At 36.4% G+C, this 26,892-nt stretch overlaps 2 protein-coding genes across 3 annotated transcripts in view; one reads left to right on the forward strand and one right to left on the reverse strand.

The window, feature by feature from the left end:
* Positions 1–2,966, forward strand: part of SLC5A12 (solute carrier family 5 member 12) — a 45,259-nt gene extending 42,293 nt beyond the window's left edge. The window contains exons 14-15 of the mRNA XM_059070750.2: positions 678–805; positions 2,797–2,966. Of these exons, the coding sequence (XP_058926733.1) occupies positions 678–805; positions 2,797–2,949 (281 nt within the window). The 3' untranslated portion in view covers positions 2,950–2,966. The remainder of the gene's footprint in view (positions 1–677; positions 806–2,796) is intronic.
* Positions 2,967–11,194: 8,228 nt separating this feature from the next.
* The window catches only part of ANO3 (anoctamin 3), a 258,988-nt gene continuing 243,290 nt past the window's right edge, over positions 11,195–26,892 (reverse strand). For both annotated transcript variants that reach the window (XM_067038079.1, XM_067038080.1), the window contains exons 22-27: positions 25,918–26,051; positions 24,673–24,825; positions 23,628–23,775; positions 19,742–19,822; positions 19,456–19,561; positions 11,195–14,268 (exon numbers count right to left, since the gene is read on the reverse strand). In XM_067038079.1, coding sequence (XP_066894180.1) covers positions 14,086–14,268; positions 19,456–19,561; positions 19,742–19,822; positions 23,628–23,775; positions 24,673–24,825; positions 25,918–26,051 — 805 coding nt within the window. In that variant the 3' untranslated portion in view covers positions 11,195–14,085. The remainder of the gene's footprint in view (positions 14,269–19,455; positions 19,562–19,741; positions 19,823–23,627; positions 23,776–24,672; positions 24,826–25,917; positions 26,052–26,892) is intronic.

Raw genomic sequence — 26,892 nt, forward strand, 5'->3', positions numbered from 1 at the left:
CCTGACAATTTAGAATGTAATCTATAACATTCCTCTGACAAGATCAAAGATCCAACACAGAGGTTAGTAAACTTTTTACGTTAAAGGCTAGACAGTAAATATTTTAGGCTCTGCTGGCCAGAGACTCTGGTTCCACAACAGGGTTGAAGGAATAGGACATTGAACCGGTATGTTTTAATGATAAGGAAGGAGATGTCAGGGAAGTGCAGAGTAGCTAGCTGGAGGGAACATGAATGTATTCCTTGTTCAGGATGCTGGCGTGAAAGGAAGAAAAAACAGTAAAAATAATCTTCCTAATTTCACTAATATTGATTCTGATGACCTCTAATAGATCTGAATTGGTGGAAAATTGAGAGCTTTCCTAAAGGAAGAAATATATAATTCCTGCAATCTCCTCTGCTGGCCTACAAAGGATACTAGGAGGGTTTTTCAGAATAAATATTTTAAAATAAATGTGTTGTTTCTATTTGTTTATAGCTGTGAGTTTGCCTGACCTGACAGTTTGTGGACGTTTAAAAGCAAACTCTCACTTTTCTGAGCAATTACCAATTTCCGTATTTTAACCAATCAGGCCTCTTTTCACCCTTTTGCTAAGAAGTCACCTGCTTCTCACTTAAATCATCAAAGAAACTCCTGGAAGTGTGCAACAACTTACGAATTTTTCCTTTTGTTAACAGGTCACCAAAAGGGCAAGGATATTCAACCGCTGCTAATTAGACCAGTTTGCAATTTATTTTGCTTTTGGTCCAAGAAATACAAAACACTGTGCTGGTGTGGTGTTCAGCATGACAGTGGAACAGAGCAGGTGAGCTGATGTTTGAGCTTCTGAACAATGTGAATTGGCTCAAAAGGATTCCCTTTCTGCACATTTAAACCATCTGCAAGGCTGGGTGCAAGGAGGGAAGGCAGTGGATATGAGAACCTGAAAGAATCTGGGTATCCACTTCAGTTACCTCAACTAACTAGGTTTTAAGCACGTAAATTATGTTGATAGGTAAATGTGCCTTTGGGCTGAATTGTCGTTGCAACTGATCAAGTTCCAAAATTCCCTTTAATCCCTGTGAGGGCAAATCCTAGGAAAATTTTTAAAAATTAATAATAGAAAAGGAAGAAAAGAGGGGTCACATCTAGTATAATGGTGAAAAGCATGGGCTTTAGAGTCAGCCCTGGGTTTAATCCTGGTTCCATGTCTCACTTTCCTTGGGTGAGTTATTTAACCTCTTGGAACTTCAGCTTTTATCTGTGAAATGGGGGGAAACCATGCACCGTGATCTACACATGAACATCTCCAGTGTGCCATGAGGTGTAAATATAAAGTGAGATTTATTGGTGGAACTTCTTAGGTAGAGAAGTGACAGGATACACACACCCTCCCAGCTCTCTCTTTATCCCGCTGAGAATTGTGTTTAGGCCACACAGGACTAGGGACATTGCTCCAGCGCTATTAAGGTCTAGAGACACTGTCTGAACACAATTAAGGTCAGATCAGCCCAAGACCACCAGGAACAGCCTATGGTCAGACCAAATTGGACTTACTGACTTGATACATTCAGCAAGGGGACAGGGCTACCCCAGGGGAACCAGGGAGTACCACCCTCAACAAGAGGGTAAGGTTCGGGTCCCCACTGAAAGATTCTGAGAAGGGTCTAAGTAAGAGAAGTGGGAATGAAGATAAAGCCACCTGGGGCAGCACTGGTTAAAGAGCAGCAATCACTCAATGCGTTATTATGGCATCTGGTAATTCCAAGACCTTGGGAGAAGCACTGTTTCCTGTTGGAGTTGCAACAGGTCTTATCTGTGTCTGTCCTCTCAGCCTGATTACAGGCGGGCATTTTTTTTCTTTTTTAGTGAGGACTTATTATTGTTCTTTCAGACTCAGATATTTTACTCTTTCAGTACTTTAGGAGTGAGACTCTTCGCCCTTATCACAACTCCTAAGATGTCATTTGCTTTCCTTCCCCAAAACACCACAATAACGTGTATGTGAAGTAAAGCTGAGTTTCATAGTTTTGCCATGACGAGGGCATCATCTTGACGAGGGCTCAGAATGGGAAGGCAATCTATTTGCTGAGATGACAGCCAGCAAAACAGTGTATTGTTTGGATAAATGGATTTTGAAGAAGTTCTAGAAGGAAAGAATCATGTTATTTACTGCTTTATAGACTTACCTTCCCAGGCCTGAGTTTCCTGGAGTAAATGAGAAATCCTGTCGATGCAGGCAGCTTCTGTTCTCCAGGCTGAGTCGAGAGTGGGAGGGGGCGCTTAGTATGTCACTACTGGGCTCCTTTGTCAAAGGATAACACCAAGCAGCCTCCTGGGAAGCTTGCATACAGGGACCCCTGTTGTAACCAGAGGCCTCGCTGTTCACAGGAAGGAGGGGGGCCCCACTTCTGAGACAGGTTTGTCTCTCTTCAGGAGGTAATACTACTACCTCACAGGACTGTTGCACTAGATACGTAAACTTCTGCACGCCACACAATGATGTATTGTGAATGCTCACTAAATTGTTCTTTCTGTTTTTATTATCACTAGAAGTAGCACCTACATGGATTGAGGCATCAAAATGATCAGTTAGGAAGTGCCTTGAGTCAGTTATTTGTACTTATTTTCATATCTATCTATCATTTCATATTTATCTATCATTTATTTATTTCATGTTTATCTACCATTTAGTTATTTTCATATTTATCTATCTTTTTTTTTTTCCAAAAGGAGAGGCCTAAGCAAGATTCCCTCAGTTTGATTTGGAATACATTAAGACTATCCCACTGATGTATGTCTTTCCATTTTCCTCAGGAAAACCTTGAGAATGGAAGTACCTGGAAACAAGGAGATGAATCTGTCTTACGAAATGGCCTCAGGCGAGAAAGCCTGGTCCATGTTCCAGGCTATGATCCCAAGGACAAAAGCTATGACAACATGGCTTTAGAGAAGATTACCCATTTCTAAGGCAACACACACACACACACACATATCACACACTCGCACACACACACACATCACACAGTCCACATACTTCTCGCCCATTGGTTAGTAGACTTCTGTACTTGCCCCTGCTAGAAGATAGGGATGTCTAATATGAATTTACACTTATTTAAGACCACAAATAACATGACTGTTCCCCAGAATATTCTGGAGGTTATTCTTTGGAAGACCCCACTTTCAGGTGAGAAAAAATAGCCAAGCGTTAAGTGTCCCGGCAACTTCCGTTTTGAATAAACTAGGGTTTGATTTCATCGTAGTGCAAGAATCAGTCTCCTTGCTTTGTGTTATAATAAACTTCAGGGATTTTGTTTGTTTGTTGGGTTTTTCTGTAGTTTTTTTAACCATCAAATATGTTGGAGTTTGCAGGAGGGGAGATACATATTAAATGCTTCTCTGTCACTGCTGATAAGACAAGGGAATGGCGTCCACCCCAGCACCCCCCTTCACATATATGTGAACTCAGGTCACATCCCTGCATCCTGCGCGTGCAGTTAGAACACTTAACTGCTTTCGATCCTTCCCCACAACCCACCCACACACCTTTAAGTCCTCTTTAAGTCCTCTCCAGTCATTCTTGTGATTACAGCTGTCCTGACCAAGCCTTGAAATTAATTTTGCTCAGCAAAGGAGAGGCTGGTATGTTTGGTAAGTAGGAGTAATTATAACTAAATACTCTGCTCCCTTTGTGTTTTCAGTGTAGTATTTCTTCTACCCTTCTATCATCTTACAATGAAAAATTCAATCTGTGCTCAGTAAGAAGTCTGGAGTCTTTCTCCAGGGCAGGGTAAAGAGGAAAGGCACATCCTATAGGAAGCTGTTAGGACAATATTGTGTAAAAGAACCTTGCAGATAGCTTACCAGCCCACAGGGGATTTCAGTAGCCCTAGGGTCTTCTTTGGTGCCAAAGGCTTTGTCCACAGGATTTCTACTCTTTTTGTTCAGCTCACACCTGAAAGCTCAATGCATTCCATCAGGCTAAGTTGACAGCAGTAAAGATCTTAGTAGTTGAACTCTAGAAAATAATTGTTAAAGTTCTGGAGTAATAGGGGACCACAGAACAAGAAGTGAATTAATAAATGGAGAGGCAGTGAAAGCTTTTTGAAAGAAGCAAAGAAATAAAATCCTTAAAGGGTAAAAAAGAACCAGTGCCATATGGGCTAGATCGGAGGAAAGATAGTAGGAAACAAACCAATGTCTCAGTGTCAGGTATATTAGTGCAGGTGCCAGATATTTATTCTGGGGGCCCGATAAGATCAAGAGGCCTAGAAAGAATATGTGTCAGCAAAGTAAGAAGAAATGGTCCAAATAGGCAGGGGGATAAGGAGTCCCAAAGCCTGGGTGGTTTAAATGTTACCCAGGAGGAGAAAACTTTAAAAGAAAAATGAGATCGGGGAAAAATTTTATGAAACTGGTGTTTATTAATAGGGAGAGAAGCTAGAAAGAGGGGAAAAACAATCAATAGAGGAATTTTAAAAATAGCTGGAGTTTATAAGCCACAGTCCATTGCTTGCCTTCTCTTCTCCAGTCTCAAAGAGGAGGGGAAATAATAGGAGACGAAGAGAAAATTGGGCTGTGGTTTACAAGAGAAATGAGAAAAATACATTTTGAAATAGGAGGAAAGAAGTGAAAAGTGAGTACACTGGGGAAAATATCTGAAAATGAGAAGGAAAAGAATTTCTAAAAACGTTTTTGAGGTCCAGCAAGTTAATGAAGGTATTGATCTAAGTATTTGCAAATTGAGAAGTGCAATTACTTTCCAAATGATTTAGTAGTTAGGACATTTTTATGAATTAGAACTTAAGAAATACATTAGCTAAGTGTTGAAATCTGGGCCAAACCTCACTGGCTTAGTCAATATGATAGAGAAGGAAAAAAAAAACCCTGAGGATAAGAGTCAGATTAACAGTAGCTATATATATATGTATATATATATATATATATATATATATATATATATATATATATACACATATATATGTGTATATATATGTATATATATATATATATACATATATATTTACCCATATATATGTATATATGCATATGCACTATATATATAGTAGCAATATATATGAAATTTATATATATATATACAGTAGCCATATTTATATGAAATTTGGCATACAACTTTCACTTGGAATTTCACAAAACCAAAATGTACCATATAGTTTTTCATTTTACTCACAAATTTTACTCACAAATTATCCTACAGATATTTCACTAACTCAGTACTTTCCCAGAAAGTTTTTTGGATCCTTTTTCTTTTTCAGTCACTAATTCTTTCACCTGGAGTGTTATCAAAGCATAAAATGACTTGCACATGGAAAAGAGTACTATATTATTATAAAAATATCATGTGATGGAACCTATGGCATTCTGAGGTCACATTTCAGAGCTTTTAGAGGTCAGTATAGGTATCCTGCTTGATTCTTCCTGATTGAACAGATGCAAAATCTAACATTTTAGCTAGACAGCAGATGGGGATCCACAGGGGAACCATCTTCCAGAGTGCATAGAAACTACATTTGCTGTGTAGTGAAGCAGACGGGAACTACAAGGGCAGAGTCAACAGATTTGCCCAGTCAGTCACAGCACACCTCTCCTCCCTCACTCCTCCCTAGGGATGTCAGCTCAGAGTTGTGTCAAGGCCGCAGGTGCAGTACAAAGTCTGTCCAGAGCTAAGTTCAAAGCCATAAAAATGGGTTAAATTTATGGTTGGTTTTGTCACAGAGTGAACAGGGATATTTTCAATAAGAGGGGCAATGAATGAAGAGCTCTGAGGATGGCCTAAAATGTGCCAAACTTGATGCCAGCCTCTATCTTTTAAACATACTCACAGATATGGGTAAAAATGGAACAGAATGACCTCAATGCCTCTTTCACTCATTTGGAGTGAATTCGTTTTGATGACTGACATTCTCTTTGTCACCATTTGGAGCAAGGAGTACACCTTATTGACTGAGGTGAGGGGTTGGAGTCAAACGGCTTCAGGTTCAAATGTAAGCTCTAACAAAAAGTATCTTGGTAATCTTGGGCAAGGCTTTTTGAACTTTAGTTTATTCACAAATTAAAAGGAGCAAAAATTGTCCCTACTTAATAGGATTGTTGTGAGGATTTACAGAGGTAATCCTCTAAAGTAGTTAGCACAGTGACTGACCCGCATGGAACATTCAACTCTTGTTAGTCTGCAGTATATGAAGAAAATGGTATCCGTTCCAGTATTCATTTTAAGTTAAATTGGTTCACTGTTTCCCTTTAAGATTTTCAAGATACTGGTTTAGTATATGCATTACTGAATTAGTTTGAAATTAGAAATAACAAGATAAACATAATGCATTCTATAAATTAAAAGTCATGTCATGGGGCTTCCCTGGTGGCTCAGTGGTTGAGAATCCACCTGCCGATGCAGGGGACACGGGTTCGTGCCCCGGTCCGGGATGATCCCACATGCCGCGGAGCGGCTGGGCCCGTGAGCAATGGCCGCTGAGCCTGCGCGTCCGGAGCCTGTGCTCCGCAACGGGAGAGGCCACAACAGTGAGAGGCCCGCGTACCACACACACACACAAAAAAAAGTCATGTCACATATTTTCAAACAGTAGCTATTTTAATGATGAGTTTAGATAAAATATGATTTTCCAGAGAGTAACTTTTCTAAAGATCTTAAATTCTTGAGAAAGAAAAATAAAACTACTGTTATAAAGATAGACAAGTTTTATTACTGAAAAGTGCAATATTCATAACTATGATTTAAGTGCTACATTTATAAATGTAAATCTTGATAAATAAACAGCATCTCAACCCTAGTTTGCCACTCAATGCACAGTAAATGGCAACTGTGATTCTCTAAACAACAATGGAAGGGGGAGGACTTTTCCCTTTGTTTAATTGAAATAAATTTTCTTTAATATAAATTTCATTGTTTTGTGATTTTATGGGGTTATACCATTTCTTTCTAAAGATAAAAACAAATGAACTATAGACCACAGGGTTTGTGAACAGTATTTCAAAGAGAGTATTATTGAAATATTTTTATGGTATTACAATCTTAATTAAACATTATTGCAAAGATCAGATCAGGAAATAGAAAAAACAGAGGAGTCTCTCTTTAATTGTTCTTTTAGAAATAAATTCTTTTAAAATACTAGACAGTTTAGCTCTCCTTCTGTACATTTGTATATTTAGAAATCTCATGGCTCAATCTCAATATTGTAAGGTAAATAAGTTTTCTGTAGAGTTAACCTCTTTTATTCAGCATTAATAACCTTGAAGTATTGATATAATCTATTTTCAAACAAATAAAATTTAATTGATATTACCAATGATGTACATTAAAATGATACAAAAATTTAAATTAAGCAAGCGTAACTAGTAATTGATTGTAAATCACCTAATGGGTTATTTTTATTTGTAATTCTTGGAAAGAGTTAATGCCATTATTTCCTCCTCCATTCCAATCTCCGACCAAACCAATCTAGATTTGTAAACACCTATGTGAATAACAAACACTCATAAGCCCAACTTTCTTTTACTGCACTTTTGGTATTTGAAATATCAAGCTATCTTCACAAGACAGATGTAAGGTTATAAATGTTTGGCTAATTAATCACAAAACGGCCCTTACTTGGGATGTCAGTATATCAGTGGCTCTCTCACTATACTCTCATGACGAATTAGAAAAATAATCCTACCTTATAATGGAAAATGTTCATTGATAATGATATTTCTGTACATCAACAGAAAATTTAAGATGATATTTTTGTATTTCCAAAATTGTATGCAGGTTTTTCATAGAGCCCTGGAATACCACTAAATTTAATGCTATATTTATATAACTAGTTAATTTTAGAAAAAAATGCCTATAGAATAAGTATAGATATATAAGTATTTTAATTATTTCTTTTAAAAATAAGTGCAGATTGAAGTGCATTCAAGTGATTAATGTGAATATTCTCTACAGGGTTAGGAGTGGGATACAAAATAGTTATTTTCCCTAAAATATTTTATTTAAACAATATAGTAAGGCAGGTCTACCAAGTGACCAAGTAAACATATGTCAAAATAAGGTTTGACATATTGTCATATAACATGACATCTTTTTCAGTGTTTTCGATAATGCCTATAACGTTTGGGCTACCCAGGGTTTCTCACACACACACACACACACACACACACACACACACACACACACACACAGAAGTAAACATTAAGAAGATTTTATGACAATACAATAGGTTACTATATATCAAGAAAAGCAATATATAATGGTGATATCATTTATGGACTTGACCTATTTGCCCTCAGGAATTTCCAGAAACAACAATTCATCTGTTTTTTAAAAATGTTATAGCAAGTGTGTACACAGGTATTCATAACACACAGTTCCTAATTATAGAGTCTGCTTTGACACATTTGAAAAGCCAAGAATAATTTCACGTAGTGTATTGATTTCATGTCCCCTAATGTAACTGCAATGTAAGAAAATTAATGATCAATCCCTAAATTGCTTATTTGTAACAATATAATACAGTCAGGCAGAATTTGTAGAGAACTGAGCAATCAGACCACGTTATTGACTGATTCAAAATCTACATTATAAAGGTTTATGAATCTTTATTGTTCAGTTCTTTCAATAATGTTGACGAAGACACCATCTAAAAAATTGATTCAGTTTATTTCAACAGAGCAAAGAGCTTCCTTAAATTGGCTTTAAAATTTCTTATGAGAGTTTGGAAAGAATGTTTTAAATGATTAACAATGGGCATTGTTAAGATTCATATTTTTAAGATTTTCAGAGGAAATATTGAGAGTAAAAGGAAAAAACTCAGTATTTATAATCATCTGGCTAAATATATGGTTGCAACATAATTTCTCATATTGAGAATGAAAACACTTGGAGAAATCCAGTCTGTCTCTTCTGGCCTTCCCCAAATTCCCTCTTCAATTACTCTAGTCTTCAAGGACTCTAATAGTTCTTTCCTACTTGAAAATTACAATATAGAGGCCAATAACCACCCATCCTAGGAAGATAAAATTTTGCACTTATTTTAAGTGCATTTTCATCTTCAACATTGAAAATTGAGACGTTTATTCTTTGGCTAGAGTTGTCACTGAAATCTAAGCTTACTAGTTTAGCTTCATAAGTCTTAAAATAGACAAGAAAAAAAAAGGAAAACAAGACAAAAACCCTTTCATTTCTTCTTCACGTTAAAAGATGAACTAAATTGCAATTGTTTCTCAGTCAGAAAGAAGGCCGGGTGTGCTGACTGCAGATACCGAATTAGGATCCGCAAAATAGACATTTTTGCTTTGGTAGGAAAGTCTCTGTGTACCCCAACACACCGACCCCAAAACAGTGCTTCCACAATTATATTTGCCATCAGAATTTTCTGGCCATTCAATCCCCCTCTTCTCGCTTAGAGAACAGCATCCAAAAAATTACAATGGGTCAAAATCAGTGGGAAAATCTGCTCACACTGCTTGTTAGAAAAGGTACTAAATTTGGTCTAAAGTGTTTACCTGGTAGCATTGAGTGGCATTGACAAAATAATTATAAAGGTTTTGAGGCAGCTTAAATACCACGGGGGTCTAGCCATCCACATGACAATTATTTTTGTGGGGAATATCTAAATGGATCTCATTCAGTTTTGTTTTTCAACTAATAAATTTAGGAAATGTTTGCTTTCTGAAAAACAAAGCAAAGATACTGCTTTTCCCACAGAAAGAGTGAGAACTGAGATAGAAATAAATATTCTGAAGAAGTCAATGCCAGCATAGGCCTGAAAATCTCATCCCCTTCCTTCTTAGGGAAAGATGGAAAGCAGAATCGACCTAGCTGACTATCTAGTGTACAAGGCTTCCACTTTGGGATAGTTGTACATGGAACAGTCATTTTTTTCTGGGAGAATGTGCTGGAGCACACATTGGTAGTCATAAAGTTGTAAGGTAGGATGTATAGGCTTCTTCTCCCTGGTGGTAGACTTTGATGGTCCAAGAAATTGGATCTGGTCTCAAACAAAGAATCTCCTCTCCCAATCTGTCTGCTTTATGAAAAAGATGCCTTAATGTGAATGTGGCTAGAATGCAGAGGCTCTAATATTTGTGTTCTCTAGAAAGAATACCATCAAATGTGGTCGTGGGTGTGGTTTCTGAGATGAACCCAGATAGCAAGTACTCTTGAAGGTAATTTAACACCACTACAAGTATGTAAATCCTAGCTAGCAAGAACCTAAGCTGATCAATGATTCAAGCTAAAGCCCAATCAATTTTCCCTTTGGACTATGTTTTGTTGGCACATTTCATTTTGAACGGAAATGTCTGTAGGGAAATGCTCACCTTTCCATCAGAAGTTGAGTTTTCTAGGCCATTCCTAAAATGGGCTACTGAGGATAACAGGAAGGACATAAGATGTTAACTGATTCCCTGGATAAAATGTACAACTATTCCCAGAGTTTGGTATAATACTGTGATTTGGGGGAAAATGGAGTGAAAATATCTGATGACTCTAACAGGACTGAGTTGGGCATATCTCACAGAGAATAAGTGCTTACCGGTTCTTATGTAATAAAAAGAATTCCTAGTCATGGTGTGGATGCATACACACACACACACACACACACACACACACATACATACACACAAACACACCCTGGGTCTATGTCTCCCTGTCCCCAGTTGACAGACTAATCAATTCAGCCTTATCAGTTAAGCAACTCTACACAACCTGGATTTTCAATTTTGACCATCAAGTTGAGAAAAAAATGGGCAATTTGGTAGCCTCATATTGATAGTTGGCCCAATATGTCCTCCTTCCTTGGCATGAATTATATCTGCTAAAATTCCTGTTCCAAAGGAGATTTTGATGGTGATTCATAGAGCCAGCACAAGTGTGAAAAAAAGAAAATGCTTGTGTGACAGACGAACTAATCAAGCTTCCTCCCCCAACTTTGCCAACACAAAGCATTATTAGGATCAATGTAATACTCCACCTGCACTTTCATGTGCAAATGCCTTGATGATGACAATGAGTTTATCGGAAGACACATAGTCAAAACTTTTCAAGAGTGGGGAAGGGCCCACAAGAATAGGAAACTATTGCCTTGGAGAGCTAAAGAGTGAGCAATCCCCTCTCCCCATACACGCTCAACAAATCCCAATTTAATATTTAAAAAACAAGCCGGATTAAATTTAACATGCAGATTACAGGAAAAAATGCCATATCACATGAAAATTTATTGAGTGAAAAAGATTCCTTTTCATTGCATTATACAACAGATTGTGCTAAGAGTCATTTTGGAAGAATGTGCAGCATTCAGAAGTTGTATCTCATCATGCAGTCACTCAGGAGCATTTTATCTCAAAGTGCGTGCACAGACTCAGACAACTGCAAACTATTTCAGCTATAACCTAGAGCGATTTCCCACATACTGTACTATGAAAACGCTTCAGCTTTGTGCAACTTGTCAAGGCTGACTGCATGCACATATATATATTATTTATTTGTTTGAAAAGACAACAATTTAGAATAAGAAAATATATAAGCAGCATTCATGTAATACAGATTTCCTGAGAATAGTGTGTCTCTTATAAATCTTTGAGAAATAATTTGTATTCATTTGAAAACCATGATATAAAACGTTTCTCTCAATTAAAGCAGAGTCTTCTAAAACTGATATACCCATGAGGGGCTGTCAATATTTTGATGTCAACAATGATGAAGGCATAGCTAGATTCTACTGCATTGTTTCACAAAAGGAAAATTTCAGATAATCTTATCATTGTTTCTCTATTTTTCCATCGGTTTCAAAACATATCAGAGAAAACATTTTCTAACTCAATGTATTATAATTTCTTATTAAAAACACCTTTCTCTTTTCATGTTTTTCTCTCTAGTAATCAATATGGTTATATAAAAATAACTCAGAAAGAGAAGAATTCTCAAGGACAGAGCTATAATTATTCTTTACTATAAGACAAATGTCTTTGTGTCCCTAATTTAGAAAGGGACATAAATGTCAGGTTTATTTATGTCTTCAACAGGCATAGAGAGTATTTATCCTCAGGCATGTGTATACATTTAACTAACAACAACAAAAAAGGAAATGCAGATGCTACAAAAATGGAGGCATTCAAATTTCCTTCGTGTAGTTAGTAGAATTAGTTGCTATGAATAAGCAGGTGGCAGAAACAAAACCTCTCTGGAACCTGAATGGAAGAATCTGTTGTGGCAAGGGAGTGGGAGGGAAATTTAGAGTCTGAGGTTCTTCCCCTCCTTCAGTCAGAGGACAAGCAGGGAAGTGAATAGTTCTGACAAAAACCAATCAACCAACCAACAACTATAATCTATCAGCTTTTCCATGGAGGGAAAGAAGGAAAAGTAAAAAAAAATTCAGTGTTAAAATTATAAAAATAGTTTTCTAGTTAAGAGAAACTTTATACTTTTCTTGCTAGAGAAACCCTTGCAAATATATTACAAAGTAGCTTTATTCCCATTGGGTTTAATCTGATCTTTATAAAATTTGGAAATAACTGTACTTTGTTAAATTGCACAAAAAATAATCACATATTATTTGTATGATTATGTATTCCGCACCCCATTCCCAGGGGAAGAAAACTGAGATTAGATTTCTTTTGCAAGAAAAAGTGTCTTGATTTCTACCATATATTTTCTTAATTCAACTCTTCTCTTCTTTCCCATCCTGCTCCCACAGTTTATGCCTCCACCAGACTTTCTTTAGTTGAATGTGTCATCATTCCTACAACATCAGCCTGTGAACAGTCACACTCACAGATACAGAGTTCAGAGAAACAGCAACTCCACAACAAAGCAAAAATGATGTCTTTCGCAATTAATTTGACTTTGTTTCTAGTGCGTTTTCAAAAATAAACCAAACCAATCTACCAAAGAAGTAATAACAGAACACTCCCTTCAGTGATGAAAAGAAAGTGAAACTCAAAAAATGTATGTTTTTTACAAATAATATAAATTTATATTCATGCATTGTTTTCATCAGCTCATGAGCAAGAGTGCACATTATTGGAAAAGCTTAAGTGTTGCAAAGCATCTGGCTTCTGTTTTCCTGAATAAATAAGCCACAATGGCATACTGTGTAACTGGTCTCAGAGCTGTATGAGTTGTAACTTGCATTCCATATTGTGAAGGTGCAAAGGTACAAGGAAAACCAACATATTTACAGCATTTCAAGTTATTCTGTGAGAGTGTTGTAATAAATCAGGGAGGTGGAAATTAAATATACTATAAAACAGCTTTCCACAGTAAAATATGGATTCATCATGTTCTAAATGATATGAGAACACGCATCCATATTTTATAACTCTGTGGCTCTATTGGTATTTAGCAAAAAAAAAAAAAATGCAGTAAAACTGAATCTGCCAGTGATAAAACAGGTTAGAATGTAGCCAATGCAATAGAATATTATTTCAATGAATGGTATTCTTTTTGGAGTCTTATATTTTTGGTGTGACTACTAAAGATGTGCAACTCTTCAACTGCATAGTCAATGTAAAGCAGCATAAATTCCCTGTGGCACAGATCCAAAATCTCAGCAAGAAATAAGGGAAATTTCTATGAAACACTAAGCTGAAGGGACATGGAGTTCAGGCAGCAAAGGTAATAATTGATTTGCCATTTCTTGTAAGTATCTCAACTCAGCCTAAGGTTCCAAAGACATCCAAAGATTAGTATGTGGGTGAGGACCACATGATACTTTAAGTCATGCCTGGCTTGTGTACATTTACAAGGAAATCTGTCTCTAGAAACCTCATCATCACCCTTCCTATTACACTGCAGCTGATGGAAGGTGGAGGTTTCCAAACACACAACTCCCTGAGGCTGGTTCTGAGAATTAGATCCTGGCTTCCTGCAATGTCAATTTAACCATTTTTTTTTAAGGTCATGAGTCATTTGTTTTCTTCCTTAGAAGCCTGGATATTTCAAATCCCAGAGATGGCTGTGATGCATTTCCAAGTAACATATTATACATATGTCTTGCCAGGTATGCCTTTCTCCTAGATCCCACCTAGAATTTGAAGTTGCCATCATGCCCACTAATGGTATTGCCCCTGCTGGGCAACAGGTATCAACTAAGGCCATTCATGGTGAACAGGGTGACCACTTTTTCTCCGTTGTTGTTGCAAATGTTCTAGTTCAGCCTCATACATCATTTCTTGGACTAAGTACTTCTCCCGTCGTATTCGGTCATATAGATTCTTTGGTACATCTGGAATCAGGTAGGCGATGAATGACTTGATTCCAAAAACAAGGTGCTGAAAATTTAAGGGAAGAAACTACATTTTCAACGATTCTGAAATGCTAATTATAAAACAGAAGCCACGAACAATGTTGCATTTGCCTTACAATCAAGCATCGGAACTCAGTATGTACCATCTAGAATATTAATATTTTCAAAATTATATTGGGAATACAATTATTGCCTTCCATCACATAAGTATTCCAACAAAGACATGTTGATGTCACGTTATAAACATTGAATGAATCTGAAATTCACACCTATAAAAACCTTATATATTATGCAATATTGTTATGATATGCTTTGTTATACACAGAGATCACGTGCAGGGACAATCCTTGTTTGATAGATTATAATACACAGTGTACAAAACACACAGAATACAGTCCTACCTGTGATGCTGGATTTGGACTCAACCCCCAGCACATACATTTTTCAGAACTTCTACTCTATTAAAAGCATATATTATTATAACTGCTCTAAAATATCTTATCTCTATTAATTATTTATTCTATGATAAAAATAAATTTAAAAAATAAACTGATAAAAGTATTGTATTTTTAAAAAGCAGGGACAAAAATCAAAAGGTAATATGCCAGTGGTTAAAAGTACAGATGCTGACTGAGACTGCCTATGTTTGAACCCTACTCTGACACTCATTAGTTGTGTAACCTTATGCAAATCACCTATGTTCTCTATGTCTCAGCTCTAAAGTGATGCTAATAATAGTGTCTCTTAAAGGTTGGTATAAAAATTAAATGAGTAAATATAGTTGAAAGGTTCAAAGGAGTGCTTCGCACAGTATAAGCACTACTTAAATATTATCTCCAACTATTATAAATGCATCTTATTTCTTTTCCCATGAACAATAAGTCTTTTAATTTCTCATAAAAGAAGAAAAATCGGATTGACAGACTTAGGATGATCTGTAGAACAGAACCCATTCACCTAAAGACTTTGCGACAGTAGTCTCTACGTGGAGAGGAAGAAGGCACTTTTAACTGGGCTTGCCATATGTGTCCCAGGACTGCATAGTATTGATAGATCATATTTTCCCATGAAGAAGCAGATCGAGAGCTTCCTTCCTGACCAAATATTTGATAGTCACAGAAATAGCCAGCAATGTGACTCAAGAGTATAGATATAAAAATTAAAAATATTTGTTACAATTTAAATTAGTAAGAAAGAATATGCTCCAGGCCCTATACAATAGTAATAGAGAAACCTATAAACTGATTTACAGAGAGAGTTTGATATGCAAGGATGGCTTAATATTAAAAAGGAAATCTATTTTTTTTAAAGCTAGAGTTTGATACCCATTTATCAAGACACTATCATAACCAATCATCTTAAACAAAAAACCTACAGCAGATATCATACTTAAAGAAAAAAATCAGAAGTATTTCCATTGAAGTTGGAAAAAAGACACGTTTGTTCACACCGCTGCTATTCAACACCATATTGAAGTTTCCAGCAACACAGTAAGGCAAACAAAAGCAATGAAACATAAACCTTGGAAGTAAACACACAAAACTGTCGTTATTTGCAGCTGGTATTATCATTTGAAAAGACAATCCCAACCAATTTAACAGACAGAATACTAGAACCAGTAAGATACTTAAACAAGGAGGTATGCTCATCTTAGAAAGACTATTTGTATTCCGGCAAAAATCAAGTGAATCATATAATGAAGTTTAAGACAGTACTTATAGCAGCAATAAAAATATCTATAAAGTTTCTAGAAATAAAAAGGTACAAATAAGTAAGAGAATATTTTAAAATCTATTAAAGGACATAATGATTTGAATAAATTCTACATTCATTAATGAAACAGCACAGATTTTGTAAATAAGTCAAAATTTGATTTCTACAAATGTAATTCTAACCTAAGTCCTTGCTCAATATTCAGGGGAACCTGAAAAATGGCTTCTAAAATTTATATGAATGATTAATAACTACAAATAGCTAAGATAATTTTTTTAAATAAGAGCAAGTGTGGCAGGGTGGACGGTCACTTGCTTTATCAGATATGACATACTTAAATATTGCATTTAAACAGTGCAATAGTGATCCAGGAACAGACAAATGGAGTGATAAGTCAGAATACTGAGGCCAGAGATACACCCATGACTATGCAGGAACTTGGAATATTACAGAGATGGATTTACAAATCAGTGGATAGATAATTTAGTAAAAAGCAGTACAAAAATTATTTCATTATACGGAGAATAAACTTTTCCCTCAGACTCGATAAAAACTCCTGGTAATAAAGACATGTGATTGGGCTTCCCTGGTGGCGCAGTGGTTGAGAGTCCGCCTGCCGATGCAGGGGACACGGGTTCGTGCCCCAGTCCGGGAGGATCCCACATGCCGCGGAGCGGCTGGGCCTGTGAGCCATGGCCGCTGAGCCTGCGCGTCCGGAGCCTGTGCTCCGCAACGGGAGAAACCACAGCAGTGAGAGGCCCGCGAACCGCAAAAAAAAAAAAAAAAAAAAGACATGTGATAGGTAAGACTGTAAAGTTAATAGTAAAAAATGTAGTAGAATATGTTTTTGAACTGGAGATAAGGAAAATGTCCTAAATAAGCTCTACAAAATAAGCACAAACCATAAAAGGAAAACAATGATGCACATGACTACATCAAAATTGAACATTATCTGTTTACAGATAAAGTTAATAGGTTATGGACAAGGAAAAGATTATCTGCTGTGTATATAACTGGTGAAGATTAATATGCAGTATATATAAGGAAATCATAAAATTTGGTAACTCAACCAAAAATGTATCAAGGTTATAAATTTACAAAAAAATGAAGCCCAAATGGCATTCTAGTACTAAAAGTGATGGTCAGTGTCATTAGTAAACAGACTAAAACAAAAAAAATTAAAGCAAAATATTACCTTACTCTTATACAACTGCAAAATGTTAGAAATTCAGATACTATGAAAATCTGGTGAAAATCCAAGAGAATTTTGAAGAGCAATCTGTTGGTATTACATGAAACCGAGTACGTGTATAAACTAACAATTCCACACCTGAGTAAAATACTCCTTAAAAACCCTTAAATATGTTTACAAGGTAACATGCCCAAGATCCTTAATAAAAGATTTATTGAGGTAGAGAGAATTATTGTAGGTCTAAGCACCTATCCTTAGGGGATTATGGTATTTAAAATTTTGATGAAATATCATACATAGACAAAAGAAATTATAAATCTCATGGATAGATGTCTCTCTAGATCTGAAAAAGAATAATGGGTAAGAGATAAAAATGAATTATTACATAATACCATTGAGGTAATTTTGAAAAAGAATACTTAAAATAATACTATATATATATATATATATATATATATATATGCACACACATATATATTCAATATACTTATAAACAAACATATATTCAAATAAAGATGTGGAAAATCTTCCACAGAAGAAAAGACAGTGGGTGCTTTTGGAGTGGGTCGGTAATGGGGAATGAAGAGTAAAAAAAAAAAGGAATCATTGGGCTTATGGATCCATGATGGTAGGTTGCTGTTAATTGAGGCATTTGATTAAGTCTTTCTACCTGAGCTCCAAAAGAAGATGAAGAAGAAAAAAGTGTACATTTTAACACACAGAATAAAAAAGACTTTTTGGAATCATTGGATTGGAAATATGCTTTAAACTCTTTTGCTACCTGTAATAAAATAAAAAGTCAAACTTCATCAGGAGACATTTTTATAGGCCCAAACAGTCACTAAATAATAGAATTTAGTCCTGGATTAAATCTTATTTCATATGCAAAAAAGTCTTATGTATGGCTATCTTCTCTCTCCATAATTTTGGCCATAGGAAACAGATGCATTTAAAGTTTTTCCATAGACCTTCATGAATAGATACTCAATATATTCCAGTGCTAAGTTCTTCACTGTATCAAGCTGGTTATATTTTAAGCAAGGCAATAATACTGTAGCTTCTCCAAAATTTCTTCACAAACTACAATCTAAAATTATTGCATGACTTTGATCATCAAAATCTGTGCACGTTTTATAAAAGTGTTCTCAGGCATAATTTATTGAATTATGCACTGTTGCTGTACAAATACACATGATCAACTATAATTAGAGTTGATTGTTCAGAAAATGTCTCTCCACCCCGATGAATAAATATGGGTTCTTTTGTTAGATGATGAAAACAACCTTTCCTTTTTAAATTTGGTTATTAGGAGGCTCAAAACTAAGTTGAAGTAGAGTTGATTTACAGTGTTGTATTAGTTTCAGGTGTAAAGCAAAGTGATTCAGTTATACATACACATATATCTATTTTTTTTCAGATTCTTTTCCCTTATAGGTTATTACAAGATATAGTTGCCTGTGCTATACAGTAGGTCTTTTTGGTTATCTATTTTGTATATAGTAGTGTGTATATGTTAATCCCGAACTCCTAATTTATCCCTCCCCTTTCCCCTTTGGTAACCATAAGTTTGTCTTCTATGTTAGTGAGTCTGTTTCTGTTTTGTAAATGTTTATTTGTATCATCTTTTTAGATTCCACAAATAAGTGACATCATATGATATTTGTCTTTCTCTGTCTGGCTTACTTCACTTAGTATGATAATCTCTAGGTCCACCCGTGGACCTAGAGATTATCCTAGTTTTCTGATATAAATACTCTTTAACTTACATTATTCAGTTCTTGCTTTTTTGCATGTCATAGTGGTTTCCTTGTATTTGAACCTTTTACAGGGACATACTCAAGTCCTGTTTTGGAAGTCAGTGAGAAACTGACTTCAGAAAGGCAACTAGGGACTTCCCTGGTGGTCCAGGGGTAAAGAATCCGCCTTGCAATGCAGGTGACGCTGGTTCGACCCCTGGTCGGGGAACTAAGATCCCACATACCACAGGGCAAGTAAGGCCGCACGCCGCAAATGCTGAACTCACGTGCCTCAACTAGAGAGCCTGTGCACCACAAATTACAGAGCCCACGTGCCCTGGGACCTACAAGTCACAACTAGACAGAGAAAACCTGCACACCACAAATAGAGAGAAGCCTGTGCCCTGCAACAAAGAGCCCACATGCCTCAACGAAGATCCCTCATTGCCACAGCTAAGACCCAACACAACCAAAAATAAATAAAAAATAAATCTTAACAAAATAAAAAGGCAACTAATATATCAGTCAGAAAAGCATTTACCTAGAGTAATTATATCAGCCTGTTACTAACCTCAAACACAATAATGAAGGCCAATCTAGCAGCGAGGATATGCCAGTATTGTAGGGTAAATTCATAGGGTTTGGAACTCCAAGGAGGACCTCTGTAGTCTCGGTACCTAAAATCCACAAAAACAAAGAATTTGAAGAACAGAGACCAAAATGTGGAGGGCCTAAAATGTTCTTAATTTGCCAAAACTCCAAAATGACAGTTTAAATGGGCCCATTAGCACGTTCAAGGGAGGAGACGGAATGGTGAAAGCAAAAAGAAAAGATAACTATAATTTATAAGTAAATACCTGCAATAACCAGATTTTCCCATGCCAAGCTCACTCAGGTCAAAGAAGGATAGGCTATTGTTGACATATCCTGTTAAACAGCTGGGAGAAAAGAAAAGAAAGCATGCGTGATTCAGAGATTCATGAATTTCTAGTCCAATTCCTTCATTACAAATGACAAGATTTAATAAGTGCCATTATGCCTTTCATTATAATTATAAACTCCTAGCAACTCAGCTCTCAGATTCTATTCTCTGACTCCCATTACATCTGTGATTATGCCTTAATTAGACAGACTTTTGCCTGCCACTTACCTCCAACAGTTTCTATTTTGACTTATCATTTGGCTTATGTTTCATTAAGTGTTTACTATGCAGTAGGCATTGTGGTAATTACTTCCTATGCATTGAAACTGCATAAATATATATAAACATGTAACACGATTTGGATAATTAACATCAAGCAGCCAACTGATAAACATGTTTATTTGTAATTTATTAACTTATTCAATACATATTTATGGAGGACCGACAATGTGTTAGAACAATTCTGGCTGCTTGGTATTCAACAGTAGACAAAAAAGGTAAAATTCCCTACTCTGGAAGTTAGGTATTAAACTGTGATCAGGGTTAAGTTTTACAATAGCCTTAGAACATGTATATTATTAGCTTCACCACATAGATTAAAGAACTAATATTTACAGAGACTAAATGACTTTCTCTAGGCCCATAATTGTCAAAATTTCTGGTCTCAGATGCCGTTTACATTTCAAAAACCTGTTGAGGATCTCAAGGAGCTTTTTGCATAGGGGTATATCTATTGATATTTACCACATTAGAAATTGAAATAGAAATTTATGTTCATTCATTTAAAATAACTATCACATCCATTCAAATTATATAAATAACACATTTGAAAAATAGTTATATACTCCAAAAGAAAAAAAATGTAGTGAGAAGAATGACACTGATCTACATGTTTGCAAACACTTTAATGCCTGCCTTAATAGAAGACAGCTGGATACTCATACCCACATTAAATCTATTGCAATATGTTGTTTTGGTTGAAGGGTAAGTAGAAAACCTGGCCTCATGCAGACAAGTAGTTGGAATAAGGAAGACTATTTTAATATCATTTCAGATAAGTGTCAATATTTTTCTTTGATATTACACCAAAGCTCTACCTGTGGTCATTTCTTAAAGTTTAGTTGTAGGGTGGAATCTTCGTGTAACTGAACTTTCATATGCATTGTTCCATATGGATTTTTCATTAAAATCCATATGTCTATCTTGTACTTTGAATTTGTCATTTATCCATGCATGATTTTGTAACATCAAATTGGGGCCATTTGGAGAACATGTGTTCCCTGAATTATGCCGATCTTCCAAATGTTGATGTATTTTTACTATAGACCATGAAAAAGCACAATTGTTAATATCGTCACTGACTTTTATCAGAAAAAAAAAAAAAAACCTATAAGTACGGGGAAACTTTAAAGCTCAACAAATACTGTCAATTATTTTCCTTAAAATGACAAGCTAGTTTTGTGCATTCTGTAAAAGAGTGTTTGCTAAATACCCAAGTCTGAATACTCATAGCTTGTCTGACAATTTTATTTCATGTTAAAAAAAAAATTTCTTTAGTTTGCAACTCCAAAAGTTTTGCACTTTTCTTTGACACGCTCATCACACTTTAGGATGTAGCAGAAACACTTTATGCGCACTCTGCATTTTGTTGAATAGAATATTGAGAAGACATTTATTCAAGGGTGGAGGTTTGGTAAAATGAATAATTATTACTGCTTCATCAAAGACATTCTGAAATTTCTTACTGGCATTTTAAAAATGGTGAATGTAGAGTGGTGAGAAACAGAATCATTACTAGTATTTTTTGGTGCCACTGCCTTGAGTGATGCAAAGCCACCAGAAAATTTTATCCCACTGCTTTTGTACCATCTGTGCATATGTCAATGTGGTGAAAAAAGCAAATAGTATCTTAGTATTATTATGAAAATAGTATTGACCTCATGGACCCTGAAGGAGATATGCAGGCCATAGGTTGAGAACCACTGCCCAGAACATAGAGTTGTCAGAGACTGGATTCAAGTGCCCATTTATCTTATTCTAAACCCCCAATTTTAATTACAGGGCAACACTGACTTCAACTTCACTCCCCTCCCTGGCCATTCTAGACCTCATAATTTATCATTTCAGCTTGCCAGTATCATCCTCTCCATTGCCACCTTGTCTTTTTGCCCCTTGCTCTGAAAATTTCCAATCTGAATGGATTTACTCCAGTTCAGCTGCTAAACGTACCTGGAGAAAATTAAATACCAAGAAGCCCCTATGAATGTGTGGTTTCAGACTCACATAAGTCCTCCACATCTCTTCTTGAAATGATTCTACATCCCTTGTCACTGCTAATGGAAAAGGGGTCAGTACCTGGAATGTGAACAGAGCTTATACCCATCCAATCTCATTTTCACCTGCCACTAGGTGGCAGTAAAGACACTAACAAATAATGCGTGTAAGGAAGAGGGCTGTCAAGCGAGCCTACATATTTTAAACCATTAAAATCTGCTTCTAGACCATTTTGAATAAAGAAAAAAGAGACTTTTGGGTTTTTCACTATTAATACTAAAAACCAATTTATATATGTTTAGTGTTTTACAGTTCATAAAATGTTACCTCAGGCACCATTTCTTAAACATAGGTCCAGATTGATGATGTGCCTTTCAGTAAAAGGCAAAGTTAGCACTTAAATCTTGGCAGTATGACTTTAAGTGAAAATCTCTTGACAAGACTCCAATATATAAAAGAAAATTTCTTGCCTTTATTACCTCTCTTTGAAAAATTGAGACGTACGTTTGTGTTCAAAAAGACACTGCAGTGTTCTGAGACAAATGAGTTCATTTGCAGGACTAAGGGCTGACTTCATCCTAAACCGGGGCTCTGCTTGCTCGGGCACATGTCCCGCATCTAGATAAGATGCATGCCCAGGGCTGCTCCTGAAGGAAGGAGGAGACACAGCGTCTCCTATCACTGCTTTATTTCCTATCACTACTTCCACACCTAAGGCTAACCTCCAGCTAAAAACTCCAGTTTCTCTCTGTCTCCAAGTCCAGTGCTCCCTTGCATTCTTCAAGCTTGCAAGAAGGAAAGATGCGAAAAACTCATATCCCCTAAGGCAGGTGATTTTTGTCCCCCAGGGACCATTTGGCAATGTCTGGAGACATTTCTGGTTGTCACAAGTCAGGGAGCAGGGAGGTTGCTCTGGTCTCCACTGGGTAGAGGCCAAGGTTGCTGCTAAACATCCTTTGGCACAGGATACCCCTCCTCCTCAAAAATAGAATTATCTGGTCTATAACGTCAATAGTGCAGAGGTTGAGAAACCCTGTTCTCAAGTGTTGATTTAAATTTTAACAAAAAAGAAAAAGGAGACAGGTCTAGGGTATCATTTTCTGCATGCTTAAAATCTCTAGCAGTAAATTCCTTTAGAAAAATCTCTAGTCACATAGCTGAGCGTTTCTTCATATTCTGTATATCCCCACAAACTAGCTTAATTTCCTTCAGTAATTCAACTAGTATAGGCCTCAATTTCCCATCTATATAGACAAAATATTGCATTGGATTCTTTCAAAGTTCTCTTCTAGTTCTAAATTTAACTTCTAAATACATTAAAATGTTTTTAACATTTTAATACCGGTGATGCATTTACACAGAAAATCATAGACTCTAAAATTATTTGCTGTAAAAAACACTGTTGCCCTTTTTATCCCACTTGATTCCATCTAATAAACACATAAACGCAATGATCAGAAACATTACCCTTAATGGTCACAGAACAAAGCTTGCCAATAAGTTCCCATTTTAATTACAAATAAAAAATGTGTACATTTCAACCCTACCTTTCACTATATTCAAAATGACTTGCACAGGGCCCATATTTGTATTCATAGACAAAACGTGGGATGTAATCAGATGTAATAGCAATTACAAATGCATTGGTAATCACAGCCAATATACCAATTCCTTCAAGAATTCCATACCAGATACCTAGTAGGAGAAAGATTAAAGATAGTGAGTAAAAAGAAAAAAAGTTAAAACCCTTTAATCAACCTTAATTTGGAAAAAATGTTTTAGTTATGTTGGAACCACGGCTCTGTCCATTATTTACTTTATTAGGATGGTATGTATCTCACTACAGATATTACAGCTATTGAATACTTTTCCATAGAGGGGAGGTAGACACCATGTAGAGAGATTTGAAAATTAAAATATTGTTAGGAACTGGTTCATGTCTGTACCAATGAGATATAGACATAGCTGCTTAAGATTCTTCAAAGCCTATGTATAGAACTTGATGAGGTACTCAAACCTATAAAAATAAAATTCTACATCATTGTGTGAATTCTGAAATATCTATATTCACTATGGGTTTTGCCTTTACCTTTGTCAGCTACCTTTTTAATGTAAAAATACAAAAAAGTAAAACTAGTTTAGTGTCAAGACCTGGAAATCACTAGTTGACATTTTCTACTTCTTAAGAGGCCAATCTGGCATCATATAGATACACAAAAAAGCTTTTGAAATTGTATATAGTATCAATAGACTATTGATTATGGTCAAAACTGATGTTTCAAATAGGATTAAAGTTAACTTAAAAAAATAATGGAATGAAAAAAAAATAATGGGATGAAAAAATAAGCTCTGGAAAGGGATATATATCCTTTTCAGTTACATATAGGTTTATGAATTAGCATGTTCAGTATGAACTTACTCTCAACTAAGAGTTATAACTAAACTTACTCTCATTTCATTCTTTGGTTAACGAAAACAGTTTTGTTATGGCTGGAAGGGAGCTCCAGCAATAGAAACCCACATTGTGCTAAGTAAGATCAAGCCACCACTTGGCCTTAGCAATGCAAAAATCATGTAGTTGCTGAATCTTACCTATGTCGGTTGCTCTGGCTGGCAAAGGCCTCCGCCACTGGGTGACAAATTTGTACGCATCCAGCCTGATTTCAATGATATTGTTTAACAAAGCCAAAAGAGGGGCCAGAGGAAAAGCCGCAACAAAAATGGTGGTAAAACCAAACTGCAAAACTGTAAAGGGAGAGGGTTAGAAAATCGGTAATATAAACAGTATCATTTATTGAGTGCTTTCTTTGTGCCATATTAGGCATCTTTATATAGATTGCCTTTAATCCTTCCAACATCCCTACAAAGTAAGCACGCTTATCCCACTTTACAGTTGAGAAAACTGTAGCTCATACATGTTAAGTAAACTGGCTAAAGGGTAGATAGATAAAAAAATGTTAAAACCTGCATTCAAACTCAGATCTCAATAGATTGAAAGTCTATGAGCCTTTCAACTCTATGCCATGCAGCACGAAGGAAGAAAAACATCACAGAAGGACTTGAAGAAAACTGCTTAGTCCTAGAAAGGAAGCAAGAGACCTAATCTTGTCCTCTCTTTTTATAGATGATAAAACTGAGGGCCAGAGAACAAAAGCAAATGTCAAAACAACATGCAGTGACCTTAACAGTTGGAATGGGAATCCTTATTTTTGTAATATAAATAAGTAAGCTTCTTGAAGACTTAAGACTCAGACTGGGTCTGTGCAAATGTTTATTGTGAGAAAGAATTATTGCTTTTTTTTTTTTTTTTTTTTTTTTGTGGTACATGGGCCTCTCACCGCTGCGGCCTCTCCCGCTGAGGAGCACAGGCTCCGGACGCGCAGGCCCAGCGGCCATGGCTCACGAGCCCAACCGCTCCACGGCATGCGGGATCCCCCCGGACCGGGACACAAACCCGCGTCCCCTGCATCGGCAGGCGGACTCCCAATCACTGCGCCAACAGGGAAGCCCTATTGCTTTATTTGGGTGGGCTGATACATTTCTTAACATAGGAATGGGTTTTGTTTATTTTGTTCCTTTAAAATATTTGCTCAAAAGGTATGTGCTTTCTTTCATTTTGGTCAAATGTTATGGTTGACAGGACAAAATGCATAAGCCTTCCAAGGGGACTGCTTTAATATCTTCTCTAGCTCTGCTGAGATAAAGGTACAAATGTGTTTTAGAATGCTTGGGATTGGAAAGGAGAGAGACGGTTTTCTCTCTTGAATCAGAGCCTTAGTGAAGTAGAAAAAAAGTATCAAGAAGGTCAAATAGCTTTGCAGAAGGTTCTTTCCATACCCATCTCTAAGTACTCATCCATCAGTCCGTGAATATTCATGGGCTGTAGATTCCAATCATTTTCCCACTGAGGTATGGAAGCATCTTGTATTCCTCGCTTGATTTTATGTCGTGACCACCAGTTCTGGATCAACCTGCATAAAGACGAAGGCCTTTTAAGCTCATATTTAAGCACCTGGTAAACAATTTATAGTGTATTAAGAAAAGAGAAACTCCAACTACCTGGGACTACACTAAGCATGCCTGGGAATTGGGGGGGTGGTCTTTGCAGGGTCTGAACTTTAAATTTAGCAAGGAAGAAGAGGTCTCAGACTTCCTAGACCCTATAAACATCTACATAGTTATCGAAGAGTTGATCTTCCCACATACTAGGTGCTTCCTGATATTGATTAGACAAATATTCATTTCTGTGATTCCTTCCCCTACCCCACCTATATAAATACCTAAACTCTTATGCTGCTTGTTGTGATTGGATCTGAGCCTTTCCTTCCAAATCTTCTGGGCTGTGCTCTCTGAACATGAGTAAAATCATGTTTCACATTAGATAACTGAGCCCTAGAGTTTCAAGAGATGTAGTTTCTAGTCCTCACCCTACAATGCATTAGCTGTGTGGTTTTTAGCAAGTCACTTCACTTCTCTGAGTTTATAAATATGAAGGGTTCAAGCGATTACACTCTGCTCCTATAGTGAACAATAATTTACAGGTAATGAATCTGTGTCTCAGTCCATTTATCAGACTTGGAAAGGAAGTAGCAACACTCTTTCCCTAACCCAGGGGCAGTCTTGAAATTATACGACTCAGAAATATCCTGGTATGCAAATATTGTAGACTTCTGGGTAATGAATTATCTTAAGAGTTAGACAAAAATTATCTCTAGGATAAGGTGAATCTCACACGACTCAATGAACAGTACCCAACTCTCAATTTTAATTAATCATGGACCAAGAGCTTCAGTGGGGGTTAGAAGAACCACC

The sequence above is a fragment of the Kogia breviceps genome, chromosome 7 (assembly GCF_026419965.1).
Source record: "Kogia breviceps isolate mKogBre1 chromosome 7, mKogBre1 haplotype 1, whole genome shotgun sequence".
NCBI classification, from domain to species: domain Eukaryota; kingdom Metazoa; phylum Chordata; class Mammalia; order Artiodactyla; family Physeteridae; genus Kogia; species Kogia breviceps.